Source organism: Xiphias gladius, chromosome 15, assembly GCF_016859285.1.
Source record: "Xiphias gladius isolate SHS-SW01 ecotype Sanya breed wild chromosome 15, ASM1685928v1, whole genome shotgun sequence".
Classification (NCBI taxonomy): Eukaryota; Metazoa; Chordata; class Actinopteri; order Istiophoriformes; family Xiphiidae; genus Xiphias; species Xiphias gladius.
This window is the reverse complement of record NC_053414.1, coordinates 8059601-8082404: the sequence shown is the minus strand read 5'-3', so window position 1 is coordinate 8082404 and position 22804 is coordinate 8059601. Positions and strand designations below refer to the sequence as shown.

The following is a 22804-nucleotide window of genomic DNA, read 5'->3' as shown; positions in this document are numbered from 1 at the left end:
CTCCACACTGTTCCAGATCTAACCTGATCACTTAGCGGGCCTCTCTGAACAGCTCGCCGAGGCTGCCGACCTCCAAGATGTGATGCCTACTCCCCAGCACGCCACCGCAAACTGATCTGCAGGAGCCCGTTGCGCACACCGAAGGATCTGAGTCTCCTCAGGAAGACCAGTCTGCTCTGTCCCTTCCCAAAGACGTCCTCAGTGTTGAGTCCAGTCCAGTCCAGTGTTTTGTTTTTTTTTTTTTTTTGATTTGAGTAGTAGCAGTCCACCCTCTTCACTTCCTCTCCCTGGATGATAACCAGGACAAGAGACCTCCCATTCCTCCGGTAGTCCACCACACGTTCATAGGTTTTGCTGATGTTGAGCTATTGGGTGATTGTTGTTGCACCACGTGACAAAGCTCTCTAGCAGTCCTCTGAAATCCTCTGTAAAAAAAAAAATAGTCTCTAGGTGAAGACAGCATGTTTCTCACTGGAAATTGTTCACTGGAATCATACATGTCAGTCTACTGACAACTTCCATTTAGCCAAAAAAAATACTCCTTTTACCTTTTTATTAAATTCCTTCAGTTCATATAAATGAATACGTCAATAAATCATACTGTTAACTGTAAGTTGTAAAAAGAAATACAAAGTTTTATATCTTCCTAAATTTGGTAAAATAAATTCAGACCTAAGTTTATTTTACCCTACGATTTGTCTTCTTGTGTAATTTTATTTTTACTATTTTTTTTTTTTTTACTTTTCCCCCCCTTGGCTTACCACGTGTCGAATTTTTAAAATCTATTTCTGACTTCCCCCAACTCAGCACTTCCCATTTCCCTCACCACATTCCAAATTTTCTTCATGAGATGGGTGAGTCTGTGTGGATGTCCAGGGCAAAGGGTGAGGAAAATTACGAATGTGGTGAGGAAAAACAGGAAGTGTTGAGTACATAGATGATTAACTGTGTGCAACAAAAAAAAACAACTGAAAAATAAGGTGAGTTAGGAAATGATATAAGAGTAAAACAAAGTTTATTTTATCAACTGATTTGAGGTAGGGAAGTACAAAAAAAAACTAATTTGAAAATATAAAGGTTTATATCTTTTTACAGTCCATTTTAATGATCCAACTTGCAGTACATTGTGTTAATGTTTAGAGTTGTATCTGTGACTCGTCTGATAACCTTCTTACTGCCTTTTTGTCAGTTTCGGGGCTCCACATTATTTTACTGACAACAGTAACGTAAATATGGATGATGTAAGGAGCTGCCGTCACAGGTGGGCGATACCAATACACCCGACCAATCGAAAGTTGGAAACAAGTAACAAAAGAGAAAACGCGGTCGATGTCACTCGTTGATATAAAGATGTTGATCGACAGCATCACACGTCAACTGTCTGTCTGTGATCAACTAGACTGCTGCAAACCGCCACAACCCCCCAACTACAATAAGCACAAAGACCAGAACCGTACCCAACAGTACCAGCAGCCCACTGATTCACAAGTTGTGTGTTTTTATGCTTTTATTCTGTCGTGGTTTGAGTTCACACCCAGAGAGTTTGAGGCTTTTTGTTTTGTAATCAAATGTATGTAGCTCACATCTGATGTCAAGAGTCAGTCCTCCAAATGCACTTAGACAGCAACTTGCTGTGTAAGAGTGCTTTTTTTTTTACAATGTAATACTCATATTTAACCACCTAAGGCACTATCCTGTAAGTGAGCAGTGTTGAAATGTTTTCTGAAAATGTTTAAACAGAACATACTGTAATAACTGATGAGTTAAGAGTGGCTATATTTTATATCCCAGTCCGTCCCTGGTCCTTGGAATGAAGGTGGTGACTTGTTTTGATTGAGAAGAGTCATATGGAAAAAAAAAAAAAAAGTTGATTGAAAACAGTTTTGCACAACACACAAAAAAATAGCATAGAATATTATTATAATTACTTCTAATAGTTAGAATTAGTCTTTAGTCTTTTTCATTGTAAAAGTTTCATCGTTTCATCTAGTAACATCACAAGTATCCATGATGCATCAGCTCATAGGTGAGGGTGTATAATGATAATGATAAAATAATCTGATGAGACTGCCGCCTGATTTTCTTACAGTAGGACGAATGGTGTCTGGAAAACTTGCAAACTACACTTCAGCATGTGTTGCACAGTTCCTCCCACGATTGCACTCATAACAAAATGACTGTCAGCTTCCAATTAAGAGTCGACCCAAGTCAAACCATAAGCCAAGTTTACAATAATGACCATACAAATGAGGAGGGTTTATCGTTATGGAAATAAGAAAATCATTTTGTACCAAAGGCAAAGCTAAAATCCTTTTTAGCTTTGCAACAAAAAACACATTTTAGTAAATCATTTGACTTTAACTTGCCTTTAATATGAATGTACCAAATAGAAAAGTGTATCATGCAGACATGCTACTCTCAGATCTTTCATTAAAAAAAACAAATCTCTGGCAATTTATTTTTCTATTATTATTATTATTATCATTATTTTTTTAATTTTTTTTTAATCCTCATTGATTTCAGCTGGTTCGGGTGATCCACCGGATCAGGCATCATTGGAGTGGAAGGTCTTTTGTTAGTGCCGGTTTATGCTTGTTCCCGGAGCCGGACCACTGTCCCCCTCAAGACCCCTACTTGACCTCCATGAAGCACAAACCGGGAAGGTGACCGTGAGCACTGGGGAAGAGAAGAGACGGTTTAGAAATATGAAGCTCGGTGGCAGTTCTTCCCAGACACTGACAGAGTCCTCACCTGGTATGTCCAAGCAGCATAACCACAGACAAGGTGCCGTCTGGGAGGGATCTGAAGAGCTTCCCCAGGCGGCGGTCCAGCTTCCCCATCATGAGCTGCATTTCCTGGTCCTGCAGATAATACATATTGCAGTGTTTCCTCTAGGATTTTTTTTCAGCATCGGGGGGGGGGGGTTTGTTGTACTTGAGCTTAGTCTGTTTTCTCTCCTCTCTCCCTAAATTCTCCTCTTTCTCTCCCGCTTCACTCTCCTGCGGCTCTCGCCTCCAATACTCCTGCCTGTCCACTTGTCCAATGGTAACGTTAGATAATTCTCTCACCTCACAAATATTTGAACTTTTTGTCAGCTAGTTAAATCTCTCTTCTCTTACTTTTTTTCACTCTTCTGTCTCTCTCTCTCTCTAATTGTGGCTTCATGACATTGCAGCGGCGGAAGGAATTTGTATATAACGGAAACACTACATTGGGGTCTTCATCACATGTGTGTGAGACAGGAGAAACGTCCGGAAAAACCAGATCACAAAAGATACTTGTCTAGTCTTTCTTAAATGCAACCTCTTCAAATCCTCCGACTTCAAGAAGCTTCAATAATCATGCGTCCAAGACAAGAAATGTCGGAGCAGGCACGAACCGTAATCTCATTGTTAGACAGAAATGTCATGACAAATAAGCCAGAAAAAGCCACCTTAAGTCTGAAAAGCTCAGTCTTCAAAGTGAGCTTTTTGTCCAGAAAAAGACGTGGCAAGAATTGACTGAGGCTGGCAGCTGAAAGCCAGAACAGTCACCCAACTATGATGTTCAAACATCTCCCAAACAGCTGCTGTCTGTGACGCCTCGAACAGGGCAGGAAGCGGCCAAGCGAGCCAGACTCTAACTACGCTAGCAGCCCCCTGTGGCTACTACTGTCATTACACACCAGAAAACAAAATGTTTGGATGGATGAAAAATGGAGACAATAATTCTTCAGAGCCAACAGTTATAATATATAAAATATTATAATATATATATTGATTACCAATAGTGGGGCAAAAGTTTCACTTTTGGCCAGGGGATGTCCAAACCAGACTCAGTTTGTCAGGCTCAGCCCCAATGGCTTTGCCCGGCGGTGACCAGTCTACTACTCTGTCAGGCTCAGCTGTTTGAGATAAAAGCTAACTTACATGCTAACACGCCTGAATCCTAGCCTAGCGCGCTGAATGGCAGTGTGTGGTGTGTTAGCATGCTGACAAATAAGAAGACACTATGGCAGACAGTTGAGCCAGAACTGACCCGGTAAATGACACACAGACAGCGCCACTCCAGCAAACGCGACTGGAGTCAATCAAACCTGTCTCTTACCCGAGAACCGGTGTGCCTGTGGGTCCTCTCCTCAGCCTCCCCCTCAGCACCCGCTGTTGTCATGGCAACCCACGAACGCAAGTGGGGCGGAGTCAGGGATGGACAGATGATGTAGTCCTCCTTCCAGAGATCGTCAGCGGCGCTGAGGGCTGCACGCGTGCCCTCCGGACTCTCAAACTCTGTCAGCCGGACACAAACGAGATGCAGAATTTCACAATTTTTGTGGAAGCGCCCACAAAACGAACAAGAGATAGTGACTACCGTAGCTTTTTTGCTCACTTATATGTGCATGTCTTGCACGTTTTCCAGGTTTGGCTGGCAGGACGATTCTCTCCACCGTCCCAAAGCGACCAAATGTCTCTCTGACTGTTTCCTCAGACAGTTCAGGCTTTGCGGTGGTGAGCCGCAACCGTTTACCGTTTACTTTAGGGGGGGGCAACCCATTTGCTGTTTTAACAGAAGTTACACCTGGACATTCTGCATCTAATGTGTGTCCATTGACCCTTGCAGAAATGTTTATGCGCTCAGCCATACTGGGCTTTAATTTAACGGCGTAGAGGTGACTGGCGTTGAGAGCGTCACCCATCAAAGCATCAAGAGTCAGATCCAGGTCCAGAATTGACTCGTGAACAGGCCTCTTGACCTGGAAAATGCACACACAAGCAAATATGACAAAGTGAGCTACAAAAGTTTGGGAATAACTTTAACTATAATGTAAAGTGAATAAGTAACAAAAAGCAAAAGAAAAAAGGCGGAGAGAATGACCTCGATGGACTGTCCCTGCAAATTAAGTCCATTCAAAGTTTTTAAAGCCAGCTTAGCTCCCTCCAGCAGCTCGAACTCTACCTCAGCATGGACCTGGAGACCAAACATAGTCGGAAACGACAACTCGGATTAATAAGGCATATCCAGAGAGAGGAAAACGATGTGAACAGCTCTAGTTTAATAGGAACTGAAGTTGAGGAAAATATTTTTGTAAAAGATTCATGGTCACCCTGGATCACAGAGCTATTTTCCTCTTCCACAGACTACCACAGCAAAGCAAAAGGATCCTAGGGTGTCTGTGTAAATACATCTCATCACACTTCCTTTCTATTAAAATGAACAGGGCCAGTTAATTGTTCCCCACGTCTTAAGAGATATTAAGTTCTTCACTGGTCAAATGATGGAGAAAAAAACAAAACAATCAAACAACAGTTTATCAAATGGAAAATTGCAACAAATGAAAGGTCATAATGTAGGCGAGAATTACCCTGGCAGTTGTGTTCAGCATTTTGATCCTCCGAACCGGTCCACAGCAACAAAAAAGCCGCTTCACTTCCCTCTCGGAGAAACCTGCAGGCAACGGCCCCGCAAATACTACACACATATCGCGTAGGTTTACACACACCTGCAGGATAAATACGGGCACGGAAAATATTACATGAAATGAACACTGTGCTATTTTAAATTTACAATTTGTTGAATGAGCGACTCACCCTCTGGTACTGCTGCTGCTGATGAACAACGCACCCCTTCGGGTGGTCTGAGAAGGAAGAGAACTGGAGCACCGAGAGGAACGGACACTTGTTCTGTCTCCTGAAAGAGGCCAGCACCTGAGGGAGAGAGGGTACAGTTGCAGAGGTAGAGAAGGAGAAGAGGAAAAAAGAGATTAGGGGGAGGATGGTAAGGGGGGAATGAAGAAAGGACAAGACATAGAGGAAGTCGAAGAAAAACAGAGAAAAGTGATGCAAATACACAGAAAGCAGCAAGTAGAAAGTGTAGCAAGAAAACAGCAAACCGTTCACTGCTGATTTGAATGTAAAATACTCTGGTGACACAGCAGTTACAGTTAATAAACATTAACTTTATTCATTAATAAATAAATAAATAATCAAACTTTGTTCAAAAGTCACATGGTAATGTCAATTCAGCTTCTGTCATTTTCAGTGAGCTTGGCCCCCTTTATTAGACCTGCTCTATATCAACCAGAACGTTTATTCAGGTTAGAAAAACCCGGCTGATTTCAGGTTCCAGCACCAGTGTTTCATCAGGTAAAAGGTCCAGAGGGAGTAGACTGGGTTCCTGAGTCAAAACCACCCAGGTTCTAACCTCTTTGTCAGAGTTGTGCCACTGCTGATTGGACAGATCCAGGGCCACGTCATCAGAGCGCTTCCCTAAATAGGCCACTGACCGGCCAACTCTCTGTAACATGTCAGCAAATCTGCACAGGAACGAAGGACAGAGAACTTGTTAGATATACCTGCACCAGAATGTGCGATAAGATGCAGTTCACATCGCGAATGAAGACCAGAATCCTTCTATTAGTAACAAAGATGTTGAGGAATTTTTTTGATCGGATTTCAATGCTTTCATCAGCGATAAAAGACGTATCTTTCCCCCTATCATTTGGATTCTCGGGAAGGGGTTAAACTTCATAAACCCTTGGGTTGTGGTTGAAATGATTCTGTAGGAAAACTAAAATCATAGACGTTTGAGGAGAACATTTCAGACAAATACAGACTAAGTTAGAGAAACTAGGTCCACACGGTGTTAATCTGAAACTGCTGAAAACAATGTGTATCCACGATGTGTGTGAGGAGGCTTATGTAATGTCATCAGAGGAAGGATATGGTCTACTGACTTGGTGTGGGCATGGTCTGAGTGAATGCGGCAAGATGTAAAGAAAACAAAGAGGGATACAGACTGTATGAGGTGCTGTACCTGTGACTCGGTGTGGGCGCAGATGCACGGTCAGTGGACTCCTCCTCTATTGTGTATCCCCACAGCTCCTCCAGATGATGCTCTACAACCTGACAGTTAGCAGACTCAGAAAATGTGTCAACTCTGTGTGTGTGTGTGTGTGTGTGTGTGTAAGTGAGCAATGAGTTACCTTCCGAGGTCCTGTTTTAATAAAGTACTGGGCCAGCCCCAGGGCTGCCACAGCATCCTCGATGGGATTATGACCCTTCTTCTCTTCAGTTTGTATTTGCCTCCTGGGACACAAGTGGAAAACTGAATTATTAACCATGGTGGGCGAGAGAGGCACAAAGGCAGAGAGAGAAAAGAGAAAACTTACTTCAGCACCGTCTCCGCCAGGACCTTGAGCTTGAACCTCTGTCCGAACTCTCTCCTGTACAGCAGTGATGTGTCGATTACATGCTGGTGGATCAGCTGCAGGGAGGACAGAGACACATCGCAGGTCAAATCTTCTTTATATGAAAAACTTGTCTGTGTGAAAACCCTCCAGAATGAAATAACTCAGTCCGGACACCCGGGTTCTATGTCCATTACTGAGGTTCGGGTTAGTACCACTCAGTTTCTAAGAAAAGCAGGGCATTTAGAAAATTAAAGACAAAGAGACTGGACAGAGAGAGAAACGGTGTTGACATTTTCTAACTAAACACACACTTCACTCTCATTTCCTTGCAGTTATGTATGCAAAGCTTCACCTGCCGCATCTTCAAGAAGGATTCAAAAAACACCAAAAACACAGGAGGACGAGACCAGACTCCAACTCAAGCCTGCGCTTCAAAATGTCAGTTCAGATGTCACTCACTTTCAGAGCCACGAGGTCGTTGTTGAGCGAATGGCCGACCAGAACAGCGTCCCGCGGCAACAGCGCCCTGAGCTTTGCCTGGACGTCCCGCAGGGTGGTCGTGATCGGTCGCAACATCGCTGCGGTGATGCCAGAGAACCTATCAGAAGGCACACGGCAACGTAGGCTACAGAAACGTCCTTTAACATTTAATCATAGTATGTGATGTTGGTTATTTATAACACAACAGCATATGCGTGCGCGTGTGTGTGCGCGTACTTGGTGAGGTAGTTGAGAATGCGGTTCTGAGGTTTCACCAGCTCGTCCAGCACACAGTTCCCATCACTATCCACCAGAGAAACACGAGCCAGCTCATTTCCCTTTTCTGTTAGACACTGAAACACAACAGTAAAACAATAATGAGCTGTTTGGGACTCGGGCAGGAATCTCGGAATAAGTCAGGACACAATATTTTGACAAGATCTTGCCAACAAAAGCGATAACATCGCAATACAGGTTCTGAGAAAAGACGGCTGAAGAAATGGAAACACAGCAACAAAGGAAGCACCAAATGATGGAGGAAATATTTAAAACAGGGGGCTTGAGCCATAGTTTAGTCACGGTTTGATTTAAAAAAAAAAAAGGAGAGGCGAAACAGAATACAGAGTCATAGCCAGAGGAGGTGTCTGATGATTTGAGCTGCTCTTCAGTTGAGCTAGGAGTGGAATAAAAGCGCTTCAAAGTGACATGTAGCTCGTTCTGTGAGGTGGTAAATGTATATCAAAATGGACTACCAGTAACACAAACATGCTTACATTTAAAGTAGCATTCTGTCTATTGGAAAAAGGCCCGTTAAACACCTGATAAAACTGAATGTTATTTTTATGCACATTTATACGACTGTTTGTCTGTTTTACTGAATAATTTCTGCCTGACAAAAAAAAAAAGCACATTTATACTACCGACAGGCCATTTAAAAAAAAAAATCCAAAAATCATATCTAGGATAATTCAAAGTATAACAGTGTATTCATGACGTATCACTCGAGACGGTACGATAAAAATGGTGTATCAAGACTGCAATATCACAACACTGGTGCCCGTCTATCAGTAAGGCATGAAACATGGATATGTTTGAAACTGCATTAAGAATCATTTAGAGAGACTCACCATTTCACAGTCAAGTCCATATAGAGGGCTGCTGTCAGTCACACAGTCGACACAGTCTGTGCACACAAATTCCTCAAAACCCGGCATTCCTGTGCCAAGAGAAACCAAACAAGAAGTGAGGAGGTAGAGATGGAGTCAGGGACAGCAACAGAGAGCGTGAGAACATATCCACACTAAACTCTTTTTCTCTGCCGAGGCCTTCCCTCCCCGCCACACCGGCGTCTTCACGCCCCAAACGGAGCTTTTCCTAGGAATGAAAAACAAACATGTAGCCGGCTTACTGTGGACCTTGTCAGGAAGGGATTCACCTTTGACAGGGTAGTGTCTCTTGATCATCTCCTCCTGGGTGAGCACATACGCTGTCAGCCCTCTCCTCCGGGTCCCGAACTTGGTGATCACTGGGTGATGCGTCAGTGCTGCAGCAGAGTGCACATATCAACACAGACAGTCGCAGTTAGGAACAAGAGCAAAACCACTGAGAGAGAAAGCAAACAAACAACGAAAGCCTCAACATAATGCAATGACATACTGGAATTTCAACATCTAACTGCAAAGTGGCATTTTAGGTACCGGTGAAGAAGAATTCTCATCCTTTACTTAAGTAACAGTAGCAGTAACCTCATTGTAAAAATACTTTTACAAAGTCCTGCATTTAAATTGTACTTATGTAAAAGAATTAACAGAAGTATCAGCAAAATGTACTTAAAGTATTAAAAGGAAAAGTACTCAGAATAGTGGCCCCTGTGAGTATTATATCATTATATATTTTATGATTTAATCGTTATTACTGACACTTTAATATGTAATCCGCATTTTATCGTTGTAGTCGGTCAAAGTGGAGCTCATTTGAACTATTTTATATAATGGTAGTTTAGACTGTAACAATGCACCATATTTTATGCTTAAGTTGTAATTGCGTTGATATTTGTATGTAAAATCATAATATAAAAAGTAACTAGTACCTTTAGCTGAGAAACAAAGTACCTCCAAATTGTACTCAAGTACAATACTTGAGTAAATGTAATTAATTACGTTCCACCATCGCTCTAAGGAAAGCGTGGGGTGTCGTGTAAGCTTTATCGTGATTTTATCACAACTATTTCCTGGACAACAATCTCATGTTATACTTAATAATGTATTAATATCAGAGCATATCTACGTACGTGATCCTCACCTTTGTGTAATTCACTGTTTTCCGTGTGTATCTGGGAAAGCGATGGAGCGTCCGATGTAGGAACTTCACTGCTGAAGATTCCAGACACTACGTTGTCAGATGATGCAGTGAAGGTGAGCCTCTGTAACGGTCCGATAAAGGCAGACGTAAAAAATCCCAAAATGCTTAAATAATCCACGCCACTACATTCACATCGCCCTCTGGATACTTACAGAGTTGTACTTGGTCCTGAGGTGTGGCAGGGTGAGGTAGTGTTTGTAAAAGTGACTCTGGGTCAGACCCTCCACGACGACAACATTCACACCTTTAACCTTCCTCTGGTGGCGGAGACGACACCAACTGGCAGAGAGACGGGAGGACGATGACAGAAAAACGAGACATAAAAAGTATAAGGGGGATGTAGTCTGCAAGATAAAGTACTTCAATTAGATGTCTTAAGATTGTTGATGTACAGGGACAGAGTATAATTAAGTTAATGAGAGTTCTTTGATGAGAGCCAATGAAACAGATGACATCTTGCTACAAAAGTCATTACCTGGGCTGTCTGATACCACCTGCCTTCCCCAGGGCGGCATAATGCAGCAGCTCTGTCAGCTCATTCAGTGTAATAGGTTGTTGGAGGCGGCCGGGCAGCACAGAGATCCGCGGCGAGCGGGTCGGATGTGCACACTCCACCGCCCCCTCACCTTCCTGCTCAGTTTTTAATCTCTTGGCCTTCTCATGTGCTGTGGGGGCAATGTTCTTTCTTTTCTGTCTGTTGCTTGTTGCCGCTGATGATGAAGGCTCCATGTTCAAGCTGATGTTTCTACTGGGAAATAAAAACAAGTATTTGAAATGAGCTCTGGCTGTCTATGATGAGCTTCATAATTTCAACACAGGTTTATGTACAGCTACATTTTACACATGCTCCTCGTTAAATTTGCATTGGACCACTGAGTTCAGGCAGCTAGGGCTCAATACTTTTTGAGCGCCAGAATCTCAAGCTGGCACCGAATAAGGGATGAGGAAAAATTTTTCTTTGTTATCGATTAATCTTCCAGTTGTTGTTTTTTTTTCCCGATTCATTGTTTTGTCTATAAAATGTCAGAAAATAGTGAAAAATCCCCAATGGATTTTTCCTTGAGCCCAAGGAGACATTTTCAAAGGCCCTTGTCCAATCGACAGTACAGAATCCAAAGGTATTCAATTTACTATGATATATGACACAGCAAAGCATTAAATTCTCAAAGTTGAGAAGCTGTAACCCACAAAAATATTTGGCCTTTTTGCTTAAAAAAAAATTGATCGTTTGGTGAAAGTGATCATTCACTTATCAAAAATAGTTTCCAATTCCTTTTCTGCTGATCGACTAATCTATTAATCAACTAATCGCTGCAGCTCTGCATTGAATGCTTTGTCAGGTGTTAAGAGCTGTTTACTTATTCTCTGATCTGATATTTGCTTGTGCAAGTCATGAATCATCATCATCATATTATCATATTAATGATAAAATATTAATTCCCCCCTAAGCCCTACTGCATCACTGTTTCAGGAAATAGCCGTAAACTATTTTAGTTTTAATAAAGTTGGAAAAATTGTGCAGGTAAACTACATCATACACAACTAAGACAAAAAAGACCAAGGATTTTGTATAAAAACATGTGCACAGTGTATTCCTTAATGTGAGGTAGCGCAACAAGTAATATTTTTGTATTGGTACCATATAAGCAGTAGTACTGAAAATGTTCAAATGGTACCCAGGCCAACTGGCACCTATTGAGCTGACTAGTATTTTGAAGCAACTTAACCCTCCACCAGGTGGGGCTGTAAAATTAACACTGAGAGGAGGGAAATATCCTGTGACTGTTCAATATGTTGTAAACCTGTAATACTTTAGTATAACATGCCGCTGTTTTGAATTTTTGTGCAGCTATAACGCAACAGAATGATTGTGGGAAGCAAGCAGATGGACTTAAACTGGGTGTTCTCGGTTTGAGGTACTTCATCCCATCGTGAGAAGATGTGTGCGTTAGGAGCATATGTAGTGACTGTATAATAATGTGTGTGCTCTATTGGTGCTGCAGCTGCCAGGTAAATACAGGGAGTTTAAGCTTCGTCTGTAGCTGCGGGTGAATTTATTTGGTATTTCACGTTAGGTTTTTCTGCTAAACAGCCTCATGCCAGTACAGTGTTTATGGTGTATTCCACATTAAAGCAGGGGATATGAGCTTTGAAAGGTGCCTAACAACAGTGGGAATTAAAGGCCTCCCTGTTTCGCTGGTTCGGGGGTTGAACTTAAGTCTGGGGTCGGTTTGTTGGTTCATTACTAGATTTAATACACAGGAGATACTACACACCTAACTAGCCAACACGCTAGAAAATATATTTACACATGTACATTTGCCATTCAAGGAGTATTTATAAGTTCAGCTTACGCGTGAGAATAAAAACGAGAGTAAAAATGTGTAAATACCGGATGTTATTGGTCCAACTGGTTCCAAATTTCTCACCACTTGTAGAGGTTATAAACACATGGCTAAGGCACAGGCACTGCTGCATGTTACACTGTGATATAAAGTTCAAAAATATCAGTACTACTTCCGATTTATAACTTTCAGGATAAAATGATATTTGATATTCGGGACTGTTGTGATGCCTTTCAGTAACTACATGTAGCTAGCATATAGTAGATTTGGACGATATCTGTGTGAGAAAATCACGCTTTACTGATAAAACTGACACATATCGCCATTTATTTATTTATTTTCATTCGTGTTTATGCCTTTGTTTCGATAGGACGTGGTAAAGCCGGAAGTGTAGTTCGACATAACGTCGTGATTTTTTCTATGATCGGCTATTTGTTTCGGTTGTTGATTATGCCTTGCAGACAGAACGAATCGAGCTAAGAATGATTGATACATCGTTTTCTTTTAAAAAAAAACAGCGCGATTTTTGCTGCCTTTTTTTGAAGTAGCCACTGCCGAGACTCTTTCATAATAGCACACTTTTTTCTCTAAGAGAAGTAACAAAAATCTCACCAGTTCCCGTGTTGGAGTAACAGTTATGTCTACAAAGAAACTGGCCAAGTAAGTAACTAATAAACCACCAGCCTTTAGCCTGTTAACTAGCTAAGCAGCCAACCCAAATAACAAACCTGGAAAGACAAACGTTTGTATATCCAGGTTAAACATTTGTGTTCAGTTGAGTGTATGGAGTCTATAAAGTCTTTAAAGGTCATCAGTACTTGTACACATTTTATTCAGTAAAAAGTCAAAGTAGTTCTGGCCAAAACAGCATGAACTTGCAGATTTTTAGTTTAGCGTGACAGTATTTTCATACGAAGAAAAAATTATGTTCTGTTGGGGCTAATTTAAGCTTCGGTTTTTACTTCTTTAATCCCTCCATCCCTCAACAGAGACCTCGGGTTACTGAGGCAGCGGAGTCAGCCTTCTTCTGGGTCAAAGAAATCATTGGTATCAAGTGAGTACGGTCGTATGAATTGATGATGTGTGCACAGACTTGGTGTTTAAATTTGATCCCCGTGGCGGTTGTGTAACACCCTCTGCTTTCTCTCAGATCAAATATTTTCATACCTGATTGTGATTGACTTTGAGTCCACTTGCTGGAGAGAGAAAAACAACTACAGCCAGGAAATTAGTAAGTAGCAGTGATTTTTTTTGGTTTTCCTCTTCTTATCTTTTCCACCCTTATTGCCAATAACCCTTGTCCCTCTCTTCTTTCCTTTCCACCTTCCTGTAGTTGAGTTTCCTGCCGTTCTGCTGAACACCTCCTCAGGGGAAGTCGAGTCTGAGTTTCACACGTATGTTCAACCCCAGGAGCACCCCATTCTGTCCGAGTTCTGCACTGAGCTGACCGGGATTACACAGGTGTCTGTGCATATGCAAAACTATACGGCTACGAAGACCACTGCACTTTCTAGTTCTGTCGACTCGTATGTAGATTTACGTTGCATCTGACAGCTTCATTTCTCTGTCTTGTAGATGCAAGTTGAGGCAGGGATTCCCCTCCAGATCTGTCTTTCTCGGTTCTGCCGTTGGCTGCAAAACCTGCAGCTTGAGAGGGGTGTGGTCTTTCCCAATAGACAACAGAAGTGTTCTGCATCGTCACCTTCTCAAAAACTGTGTACTTTTCTCACATGGTCAGGTAAAAGTCTTTTTTTTTTTTTTTTTTATTGGTCTACAATCCTGCTTGCTCAGTGTAATGAACACTGTGAGCCTCCTCACTAGGTGTTGGCCCGGTTAAGGGGTTCCGTCCCGCGTTGGAGATAAGATCAGACAAAATGTCAACTAAAAGGCCATTTTCATCGTCAGGCATAACAACTCTTGTACAAGAACTTTGAATGACACATCATCACATGCAGCAAAACACCACATTACAACAATAGCATGAGTTTTATTTTCAACTTAATTTAATTTATTGAAATTGCCGATATACGGAAAATTCAGTGACATTAGGAATTTTAATGTGCCGCCATTTGCTTCACGTATCAGACTGGGATCTTGGAGTTTGTTTGCAGTACGAGTGTAAACGCAAGCAGCTCCATAAACCTGATGTGCTCAACAGCTGGATAGACCTGAGAAGCACATACAGAGTAAGTGGAAGCTCAGTCGCTTTCTCTTTTGACATTTGCTCTCTTCCAAGCTGTCTCACTTATGATTATGACCTAACAATACATTTTGTAATTTATTAATCTACCAATTATTCTTGTCATTACTTTTTTCTTCACATTTGATTTTATTTGATTTTATTTATTATGACAAATTTAGTTACCATAGCCCAAAATGAATTATTCAGAGTGCTTATTTTTTCTGAACAACATTTCCCAACCCAGTGGTATTCAATGTAAAGCGGGAAAAAGCAGCAATTTTCGCATTTAAGAAGCTGTAACAATTGTATTTAATAAAGTAATAACTGATTAAACAAATTTTCATTAATAAACTTTTCTGCCAGTTGACTAATCAGTTTGACAAGACCTAATTATTTTGTCCCTCATGTTGTAATAAATCCTGTTTCTGCATTTTCCAGCTGTTTTACAACAGGAAACCCAAAGGCCTGAACGGGGCACTACAAGATCTAGGAATACAGTTTTCAGGGAGAGAACATTCAGGTACCAAAAAAAAAAAACGAGCAAAAGTTCTTCTGTCCAAATAACTACACAGAAAATAACCATATTCTAAGCCTGTATTTTTTTTTTTCCTCTTTCCTCAGGTTTGGATGACTCTCGAAATACAGCTCAGCTGGCAGCGAGGATGATGAGGGATATGTGTGTGATGAAGATCACTAGAAGCCTCGAGAGGGTGAGTGGCCATCGTCCAATGTTGCATCCAAGCACCTAAATACTCAGCCCCCTTCTGTCTCCAAAAGCAAAACCTGTTACGGATGATGACTACAAGATATGGAGATCTCCATGGATGAAGCCTGTTTGTTTCAGAAAGTTTTTACATGTAGAAATGTTTTGCAAAGATTTTTTTTTTAATATAAATAAACAAATATAAAAGTGGACTGCTGCGAATCATAAACTGTGGTCTTCCTGCCTTTTTATGTGGTACAATTTTTAAATTGTGCTCTTGATGAAACGTGAAATAAGAAATACATCTTTCTGGAGACTGGGAAAGAAGGAAGACCAAGATAATAAACGTGCAGCTCAAGGAGCTGTAGAATATAACACCAATAACTATAAATAAAGTTTTTGTTTTTTACAGTACAGTTCTAAGAAAAATCAGGAATGGATTGTATGAGTTGCTGATTATATCTCTCATCTTCTCCTAGACCGCATCAATGGTTAAACCCACGTTTGGAAACACAACTGCAGACAAGAAGAAAGAAAAACCCAACACCAATAAAGAGGAAAGTCCGCTTACCCAAAAAAAACCCTCTGCATCCAAGATTCCTCCTAAATCATGTCAAATAAAGTCATGTTCAGAGAACAACATAATACATTTCGACACAAAGGAAAGCTCAAGTTCAGCTCAGAGAACTGTTCAAACCTGTCAAAGCCTGATCTCCCCCAGGACAGTTCTGAATGGCACAACTACGCCGCTGTGGGGACGCAGCAGGAGGTCAGTTACATCAGAGGCTGTCGCTATCCTTTCCTCTTCCGTTGTGGTAAACGGTACTTCACCACACAGTGACAGCAGCAAAAGCCTTGTTCTGTGTTCTACTACTCTGGGCTGCCTTTCTCATCTACCTCACCCAAACCAGCTCTCAAAAACAACCGCCACAGTGGAACTTGTGGAGGAGGAGGAGAGTGAAGATCTTTCAGTGGAAACAGAGGAGCGGCATGGTTCATATGACGATGTGGTGTTGGCGGGTGATTATGTTATTAATGAAGCTGATAGAGAGTGTTACACTGAGTACGTATCACATTTTGACAGTGGATGTTATGTGTGGGAAGAGCCTGACAATTCACATTTAACAGGGGGTCAGGTCACATTAAGGGGCAATATGAGTGCTGACAACAACTCTAAAACCAGTCATTTATCCACAACTTCTGTATCTACAAAGAAGATGAGTACGGATCAGTTAAATAAGATGGAGCAGCACTCACCGATCTCAGAGCCAGATACATATATTGCTGTGCCAAAGATTTTTACCTGGGGCTCCAAAACAAATCGGCACAAAATAGGACTTAAAACCTCTCTACAACAACAAGAAAAGTCAGATGGAGCCCCAGGAAAATCAAAGACAAACACACCCTCTTCACTCAGGCACAAACCTTTCATCCCAGAACAGACCTCCACGCCTAGTACCTCATTTGCCAAGCCCAAACCAGTCATCGCGCAAAACGGGAAGCACAAAGAGACTCCAAAGTCTTCCTTTACCATCTACACTGACCCAGCCAAACAGGCTGCAGTGTCCTCCCACCCTCCCTCATGTAGCTCTCAGCACACCCCAAAGAATGCCCTCTGCTCTCTGTCAGCCAACACACTCTCATCGTGTACCGACCGTTCCTCAATTTCTGCGACAGCGAAAGGAGGGCAGAAGATCACATCCCCACTGTGCGAATGCGGCCGTCGTTCAAAGCGACAGGTCGTGTCAAACGGCGGTCCGAACCATGGCCGGGGGTTTTACTGCTGTCCGGTTCGCCGGTCAGGCAGCGGAGGCAGGATCCAGAAGGGATGTGAGTTCTTCAAATGGGAGCTGTCGCTGATGAAGAGCAGAGCAGCGGCCTCTTCTGCTGGCACGTTCTCTGTCTCACTCTGTCAGATCCGCTCGACTCTGAACTGTCGTCCACAGCAGAGGTCAACACTAAGAAAAAGCTATTAGCGTGTCGGAGAAACAGCTGCACCTGCTCCATCATACCAGTCACACTGAGACTGAGATATTGTCAATGAAAAGTATAAGCATCTCTCACAAAGATGGTTCCTGAATAACTGTATTTTGTTGGTCAACCTGTGTCTTCTCTAATATTGGGGGGAAAAAAGAAAAACCTTCTGAAGAGATATGCTTGGAGGTAATGAAGGACATTTAATTTATTCCTCTGCCGCATACTGAATATTGGAGAGCTGTCCTTTTATGAAGTACATACAGCAGTCAAATCAATGGCTATATTTTAAATGCTAAACTTAGTGATTCCAATTTTGATAATTGATTGTCAATTAGCAAATTTCATCAATGCAAAAAAAGCAAATTGGTTGCTTTTACGTTCCTCACATCATTGTAAATTGAATACGTTGAAATGTTTTGCTTTCATACATTTTTAAGACATGCGTTAGTATTGGGCGTTTGTCATGAATGAAATGATAGTTAACACTGATAATCATGGTCATGCAAAAATAAATGTTATTGCTTTGGAGATCCAATCTAAATGTTGGTAATATTATAGTAATAATAATAAAGAGAGTTTCATTTGTGCTTATTGTGCTTAATGAAATAAGAACAATAAGTTTTTTATTTCATTCATTTTGCTTTTCCGTTTGAGCACAGCCTTTACTGTATATGAGCTGTACAACATGCACAGCAGCCGAGAAGTGGTGACAGCACTCACCAAGCACTTTATTAGGAACACTTGTACATCTGCTCATTCATACAATTATCCAATCAGCCAATTAGGCGACACCAGTACAATGCATAAAATCATGCAGATACAGGTCAGGAGCTTCAGTTAATGTTCACGTCAAACATCAGAATTGGGGGGAAAAATGTGATCTCAGTGACTTTGACCGTGGCATGATTGTTGGTGCCAGACGGGCTGATTTGAATATTTCTGAAATTGCTGATCTAGGATTTTCCCGTACAACAGTCTATAGAGTTTATGCAGAATGGAGCAAAAAAAAAAATCCAGTTCTGCAGACGGAAACAACTTTTAGATGAGAGAGGTCAAAGAAGGGCCAGACCAGTTGGAACTGACAAAAAGGCAACAGTAACTCAGATAAACCGCTCTTTACAATGTGGCGAGCAGTTAAGCCTCTCAGACTGCAAAACAAGTCAATGGGCCACAAAAGCAGAAGACCACGTCGGGTTCCACTCCTGTCCAGGCTCGTCAAAACTGGACAGTTGAAGACTGGAAAAACGTAGGCTGGTGTGATGAATCTGGATTTCTGCTGAGGCACGCAGATGGCAGGGTCAGAATTTGGCGTCTGACAGCATGAATCCATGGAGCCAACCTGCCTCGTGTGAACAGGCCAGGCTGATGGTGGTGGGGTAATGGTACGAGGAGTGTTTTCTTGGCACAGTTCGGGCCCCTTGGTACCAGTCACTCATGGTTTGAATGCCGCAGCCTGTCTGAGTATCGTTGCTGACCATGTGCATCCCTTTACGGTCCAAGTTTACCATCTTCTAATGGCTACTACCAGCAGGATGACGCACCTTGTCACAAAGCAAAGGTCTCGAGCTGGTTTCATGAACATGACAGTGGGGCCATTGTACTTCAGTGGCCTCCCCAGTCACCAGATCTTGATCCAGTAGACCACCTCTGGGATGTGGTGGAACATGGCTGACAAAACCTGCTGAAATGATGTGACGCAATCACGTCGACATGGAGCAGAATGTCAAAGGAAACTTTTTCAACATCTTGTGGAATCAAGGCCACGGAGAACTGAGACTGTTTTGACAGCAAAGCGAGGAACTACCCAGTACCAGCACTGTGTTCCTAATAAGGTGCTCCGCGAGTGTTATATTTGTGTTTCGCGAGAATGTCGAAGACTCTTGTCCCTCCTCGCACGCCGTACAGGGCCACCAGAAAACGTGCTATGTTGTGACTGAATGAGACGTCGTTCCTTGAACCGTGAAACAGCCACAGTTTCGTCCCTGAGTGCATGTTCAGACTGAACCGCGAACTTCTCATGGCTTTCGCACTGTAAGTCGCTGCTGTTTTAAAACTCGGAAAACGCCCGTGTTAGCCTCAGCTGTTAAGCTAACGGCTAATACAGCCGAAGGGGAGTAACCAAAACAAGGAGGTAGCCCGCTGCTATACTGAGCTTAAATACGTGGTTTGTAACCAGCGCGCAAAAAGCCTCTCTCCGCTAACATGTCAGCCGCGCAGAACGAGTCGAGGAAGCGGAGCAAGAAGCGGTACGTGGCCGGCCACCACAGCAAACGGTGGAAGGGCTCCCGAGAGCTGGAAGTGGGCATGGAGGGGATTCTCATCACATGCAACATGAACGAGAGGAAGTGCACCGCGGAGGCCTTCAATCTGCTCAGCGAATACGCCGACAGGCTCTACGGACCCGAGAAGGCGAGTGAGGAAACACTTGAGCGATTCCTGTCATGCCGTTTGGTCAGAGGACACAAGCTTATCCCTGTCCGCGTTTGACCGCTAAAAAGGCCATTCTGATGGTGGCTCTCCAAAAGTTTCCGCGCAGGTTGAACGAGTGAACTCCACCTTGTCGCAGTAGTGGAAAAAAAACCTTTGACCTTATTTAACTTTTTAGTTGCGTCTCTGTCTTTTACATTGTATGAAGGTAGCCAGGGAGAAAGGATGCAGCGTTGCAGTGGAATGCATTGCTTCTAATGCATATGACAATTTAAACTTAAATTTAAACCTGCTCTCTTTTTTTCAATGTTGACTACTTCTCCTTCAGTGCCAGAAATGACAAAAACTTGAATCCGACAATACGATACAGCGCTGAAACAGCCAACCATTTAAGTGAATAGTCAAGCAAAAATGACAGATATACAGTATGCTGGTTTCAGTTTATCAAGTGTGAGCAATTGCTAAATTTTCTTTGTGTGATATCATCAGAAATGGAATGTCTTCAGGTTCTTGGACGTGGTTGGGGGGGGAAACAAGCAATTTGGGCAGGCTTGAAACCTTTCTGTATTTTCTTGACAAGTTATAGACGCAACGATTAAAAAATATAAGGTATGAATCGAATGGAACTCATTGTTGTTTGCAGTCCTAATCCGGTATATTGAAAAAGTGCCACTCTCACGGTCACACAGTTGCAAGATAATACTGGGAGCAGCAGTGAAGAAGAGGAGGCTGAGGAAGAAGACGTTGACGTTGCACTGAAGAAGGAAGTGGCACAGCTGCAAGCATCTGGAACTAAACAAGAGAGACGCTTCCAGGCTTTGGACAGCGGGGCAAACAATGTCATCTTCATCAGAACTCAAAACCTGGGTAAGCGTTTAACTGAATGAGTAGTTGGTGGTTTGCCCTTCCGCAGTATGGCTATAATGTTATTTTGGCCTTCTCCTAGAATCTGACAAGCTGGTTCATCACATCCTCTCTGATCTCCACACCACCAAGAAGAAGAAGTCCCGCGTGATCCTTCGGATGCTACCAGTGAGAAGCCAAATCATTACAGTCAACCTAAATGTGTTTTAATATGGTACAAGTGACTTAACACAGGCAGCATAGAAGGATGTTATAATACGACAGGTTGAGGGACTTCGGAGCAGCTTAGTTTTAAGAGGGTGGTTTTGAAAACGACACATTACTTAACATTTACAGATATAACACTTCTAATAGGGCAAACGTCTAAATCACAACAGTTGGGCAAACTTTTAGCCCTGCATCATTAATTAGTCTGCCTCTTGTGTTCATATAGAGTGTTCAGCCTTTCATAACAATCAAAACCAATGTTCACGTATACAGTTAATTACATACGTATTTGGCCTTTGACACAATTGTTGTAATTTTACCTCTGTACACCACCACAATGGATTTGAAACAAAGGCATCGAGATGTGATTGAAGTGCAGACTTTCAGCTTTAATTCAAGGGGTTATATAAATGTTTAAAAATGTATAAAAAATTGCTGTAATTCCTGAATGGTTAATGTGATACTTTTTAAAACTCCTTGAATTAAAGCTGAAAGTCTACACTTCATTCACATCTTGATTGATTCATTTCAAATCCATTGTAGTGGTGTACAGAAACAAAATTACGAAAGTTGTGTTACTGTCCAAATACTTATGTACCTAACTGTATATCGACAAAAAATCATCTAAGTTTAATACTGTTTGATAGTGTGTGATCCTTGTTTTGATTTGATTCAGGTAACTGGGACATGCAAGGCCTTCCAGGATGATATGGTGAAGTACCTGACCACTTTCTTGGAGCCTTGGTTCAAAGCCCCAAATTGTGCTACCTATCAGATCGCCTTCAAGGCCCGCAACAGCAGCCACAACAAGAGAGATGAAATCATCAAATCAATTGCAGGTAGCTTTGACTTAATTTAATCCAGCTAATACTGATCTGGCAATTTTGTCAGATGAGAAATTTAAAAGACCTTTTAATCGCCTTTTTGCTGATCAGCGCATAAAACTGAATTGACCCTTTGTTTGCTGACAACTGCAGGTCTTGTGGGGAAGCTGAATCCTAAAAACAAAGTGGATTTGACAAACCCAGAACTGACAATCATTGTGGAGGTCATCAAGGCAGTGTGTTGCATCAGCGTGGTAAAAGACTATACGCTGTATAGAAAGTACAATGTTCAGGAAGTAGTAAAAGAGGACGCACCAAAGCCTGATGTGACCACAGCAAAAACAGATACAAACAAACCGGAGGAGATGGAGAAACAGAATGCAGGGGAGACGAACCAAGAAGAAAAGAGAGGTGAAGAGGAAAATGACAAAAATCTGCCACAGGACAACGAGGAGGTTGAGAAGGGTGAAGGTGAGGGGGACTAAGTGGTCGGATTTGAAGAAACTGATTGTCTGTTAGTCAGTTAGATTAAACGTTTCTCAGACATTAAGTTGCATTATATTGTAGAACTTTTGTTTTAAATTGAAGGAAATATGTAATTTTTTTTTTGTTCATGACTGATAACATTACTCGACAAGATAATGAGGTTGGCAAGAGTCAAACAGGATCCTAATATAATTTAATGTCTTTTTTTCTTCTATTCATAAAGATATCTTGATAAATCGGTACCAACTTCATTGAGATGTCTGTTTTTAAATAGCAGTGATTTGACTCTGCAGTATAACTGCTCACAAGTTTTTGTTTTTAAAATGATGAATTTCTTTTTTTAATTTGTATGTAATTTTATTTTTGACATTTTAAATTTAAAAAAAAAAAAAAAAGAACAGTTTGGTTCTGGTCAGCTTGTGTGTCACATGTAGTAATAGACTGTTTTTGTAAGAAATGTTATTTCCTAAAGCAGTACCTGAATTAAAGCTGCTTGTGTTTTTGACGGTATCCTTTTCTTATTTAATGATACAATGTGCCTCAGAGATAGGCACAGCGGGGGGAGAGGGAAGGAGGAAAAAAGGGAATTTGAAAATGGCTAGATAAACATAATGAAGTACATACTGTCTAATGTTGCTCCACACCTCTGGGGTGTTGGGACTTTTGCATTTCACACCATGGAGTAAAACGTCCTTTTAGACGTGTTCTTCCGACCACCACCGCCGTCATCCTTAGGATGGCAGTGCTGCTTTGCACCACAAGATGGAGCCAATGCCTCGTTTT

General features: G+C 41.9%; 3 protein-coding genes across 4 annotated transcripts; 2 read left to right on the top strand and 1 right to left on the bottom strand.

Annotated features, from left to right (window-relative positions):
• Positions 1-1931: 1931 nt before the first annotated feature.
• LOC120799890 (RNA exonuclease 5-like) lies at positions 1932-12489 on the bottom strand. 2 transcript variants are annotated; one of them, XM_040145376.1, is made up of 19 exons: positions 12399-12489; positions 10482-10754; positions 10159-10285; positions 9947-10067; positions 9081-9188; positions 8773-8861; positions 7883-7998; positions 7625-7763; positions 7145-7239; positions 6959-7061; positions 6790-6878; positions 6178-6289; positions 5565-5681; positions 5339-5476; positions 4852-4944; positions 4366-4729; positions 4087-4265; positions 2752-2861; positions 1932-2676 (listed from the first exon to the last, which is right to left on the bottom strand). In XM_040145376.1, exons 1-19 carry the CDS (start codon positions 12482-12484, stop codon positions 2631-2633), a joined length of 2505 nt encoding a protein of 834 aa, XP_040001310.1. In that variant the 5' UTR covers positions 12485-12489; the 3' UTR covers positions 1932-2630. The 2 variants fall into 2 exon arrangements, with proteins under 2 accessions (XP_040001310.1, XP_040001312.1); XM_040145378.1 differs by having other exon boundaries at positions 10482-10751; positions 12399-12486.
• Positions 12490-12815: 326 nt separating this feature from the next.
• eri2 (ERI1 exoribonuclease family member 2) lies at positions 12816-17493 on the top strand. Its single transcript, XM_040145379.1, has 9 exons — positions 12816-13011; positions 13341-13405; positions 13502-13582; positions 13685-13812; positions 13927-14089; positions 14437-14537; positions 14972-15053; positions 15155-15243; positions 15716-17493. Exons 1-9 carry the CDS (start codon positions 12989-12991, stop codon positions 17210-17212), a joined length of 2229 nt encoding a protein of 742 aa, XP_040001313.1. The 5' UTR covers positions 12816-12988; the 3' UTR covers positions 17213-17493.
• A 1407-nt stretch (positions 17494-18900) lies between these two features.
• On the top strand, positions 18901-22531 carry thumpd1 (THUMP domain containing 1). Its single transcript, XM_040145385.1, has 5 exons — positions 18901-19622; positions 20330-20507; positions 20587-20672; positions 21388-21550; positions 21689-22531. Exons 1-5 carry the CDS (start codon positions 19416-19418, stop codon positions 22018-22020), a joined length of 966 nt encoding a protein of 321 aa, XP_040001319.1. The 5' UTR covers positions 18901-19415; the 3' UTR covers positions 22021-22531.
• The last annotated feature ends 273 nt before the right edge of the window (positions 22532-22804 follow it).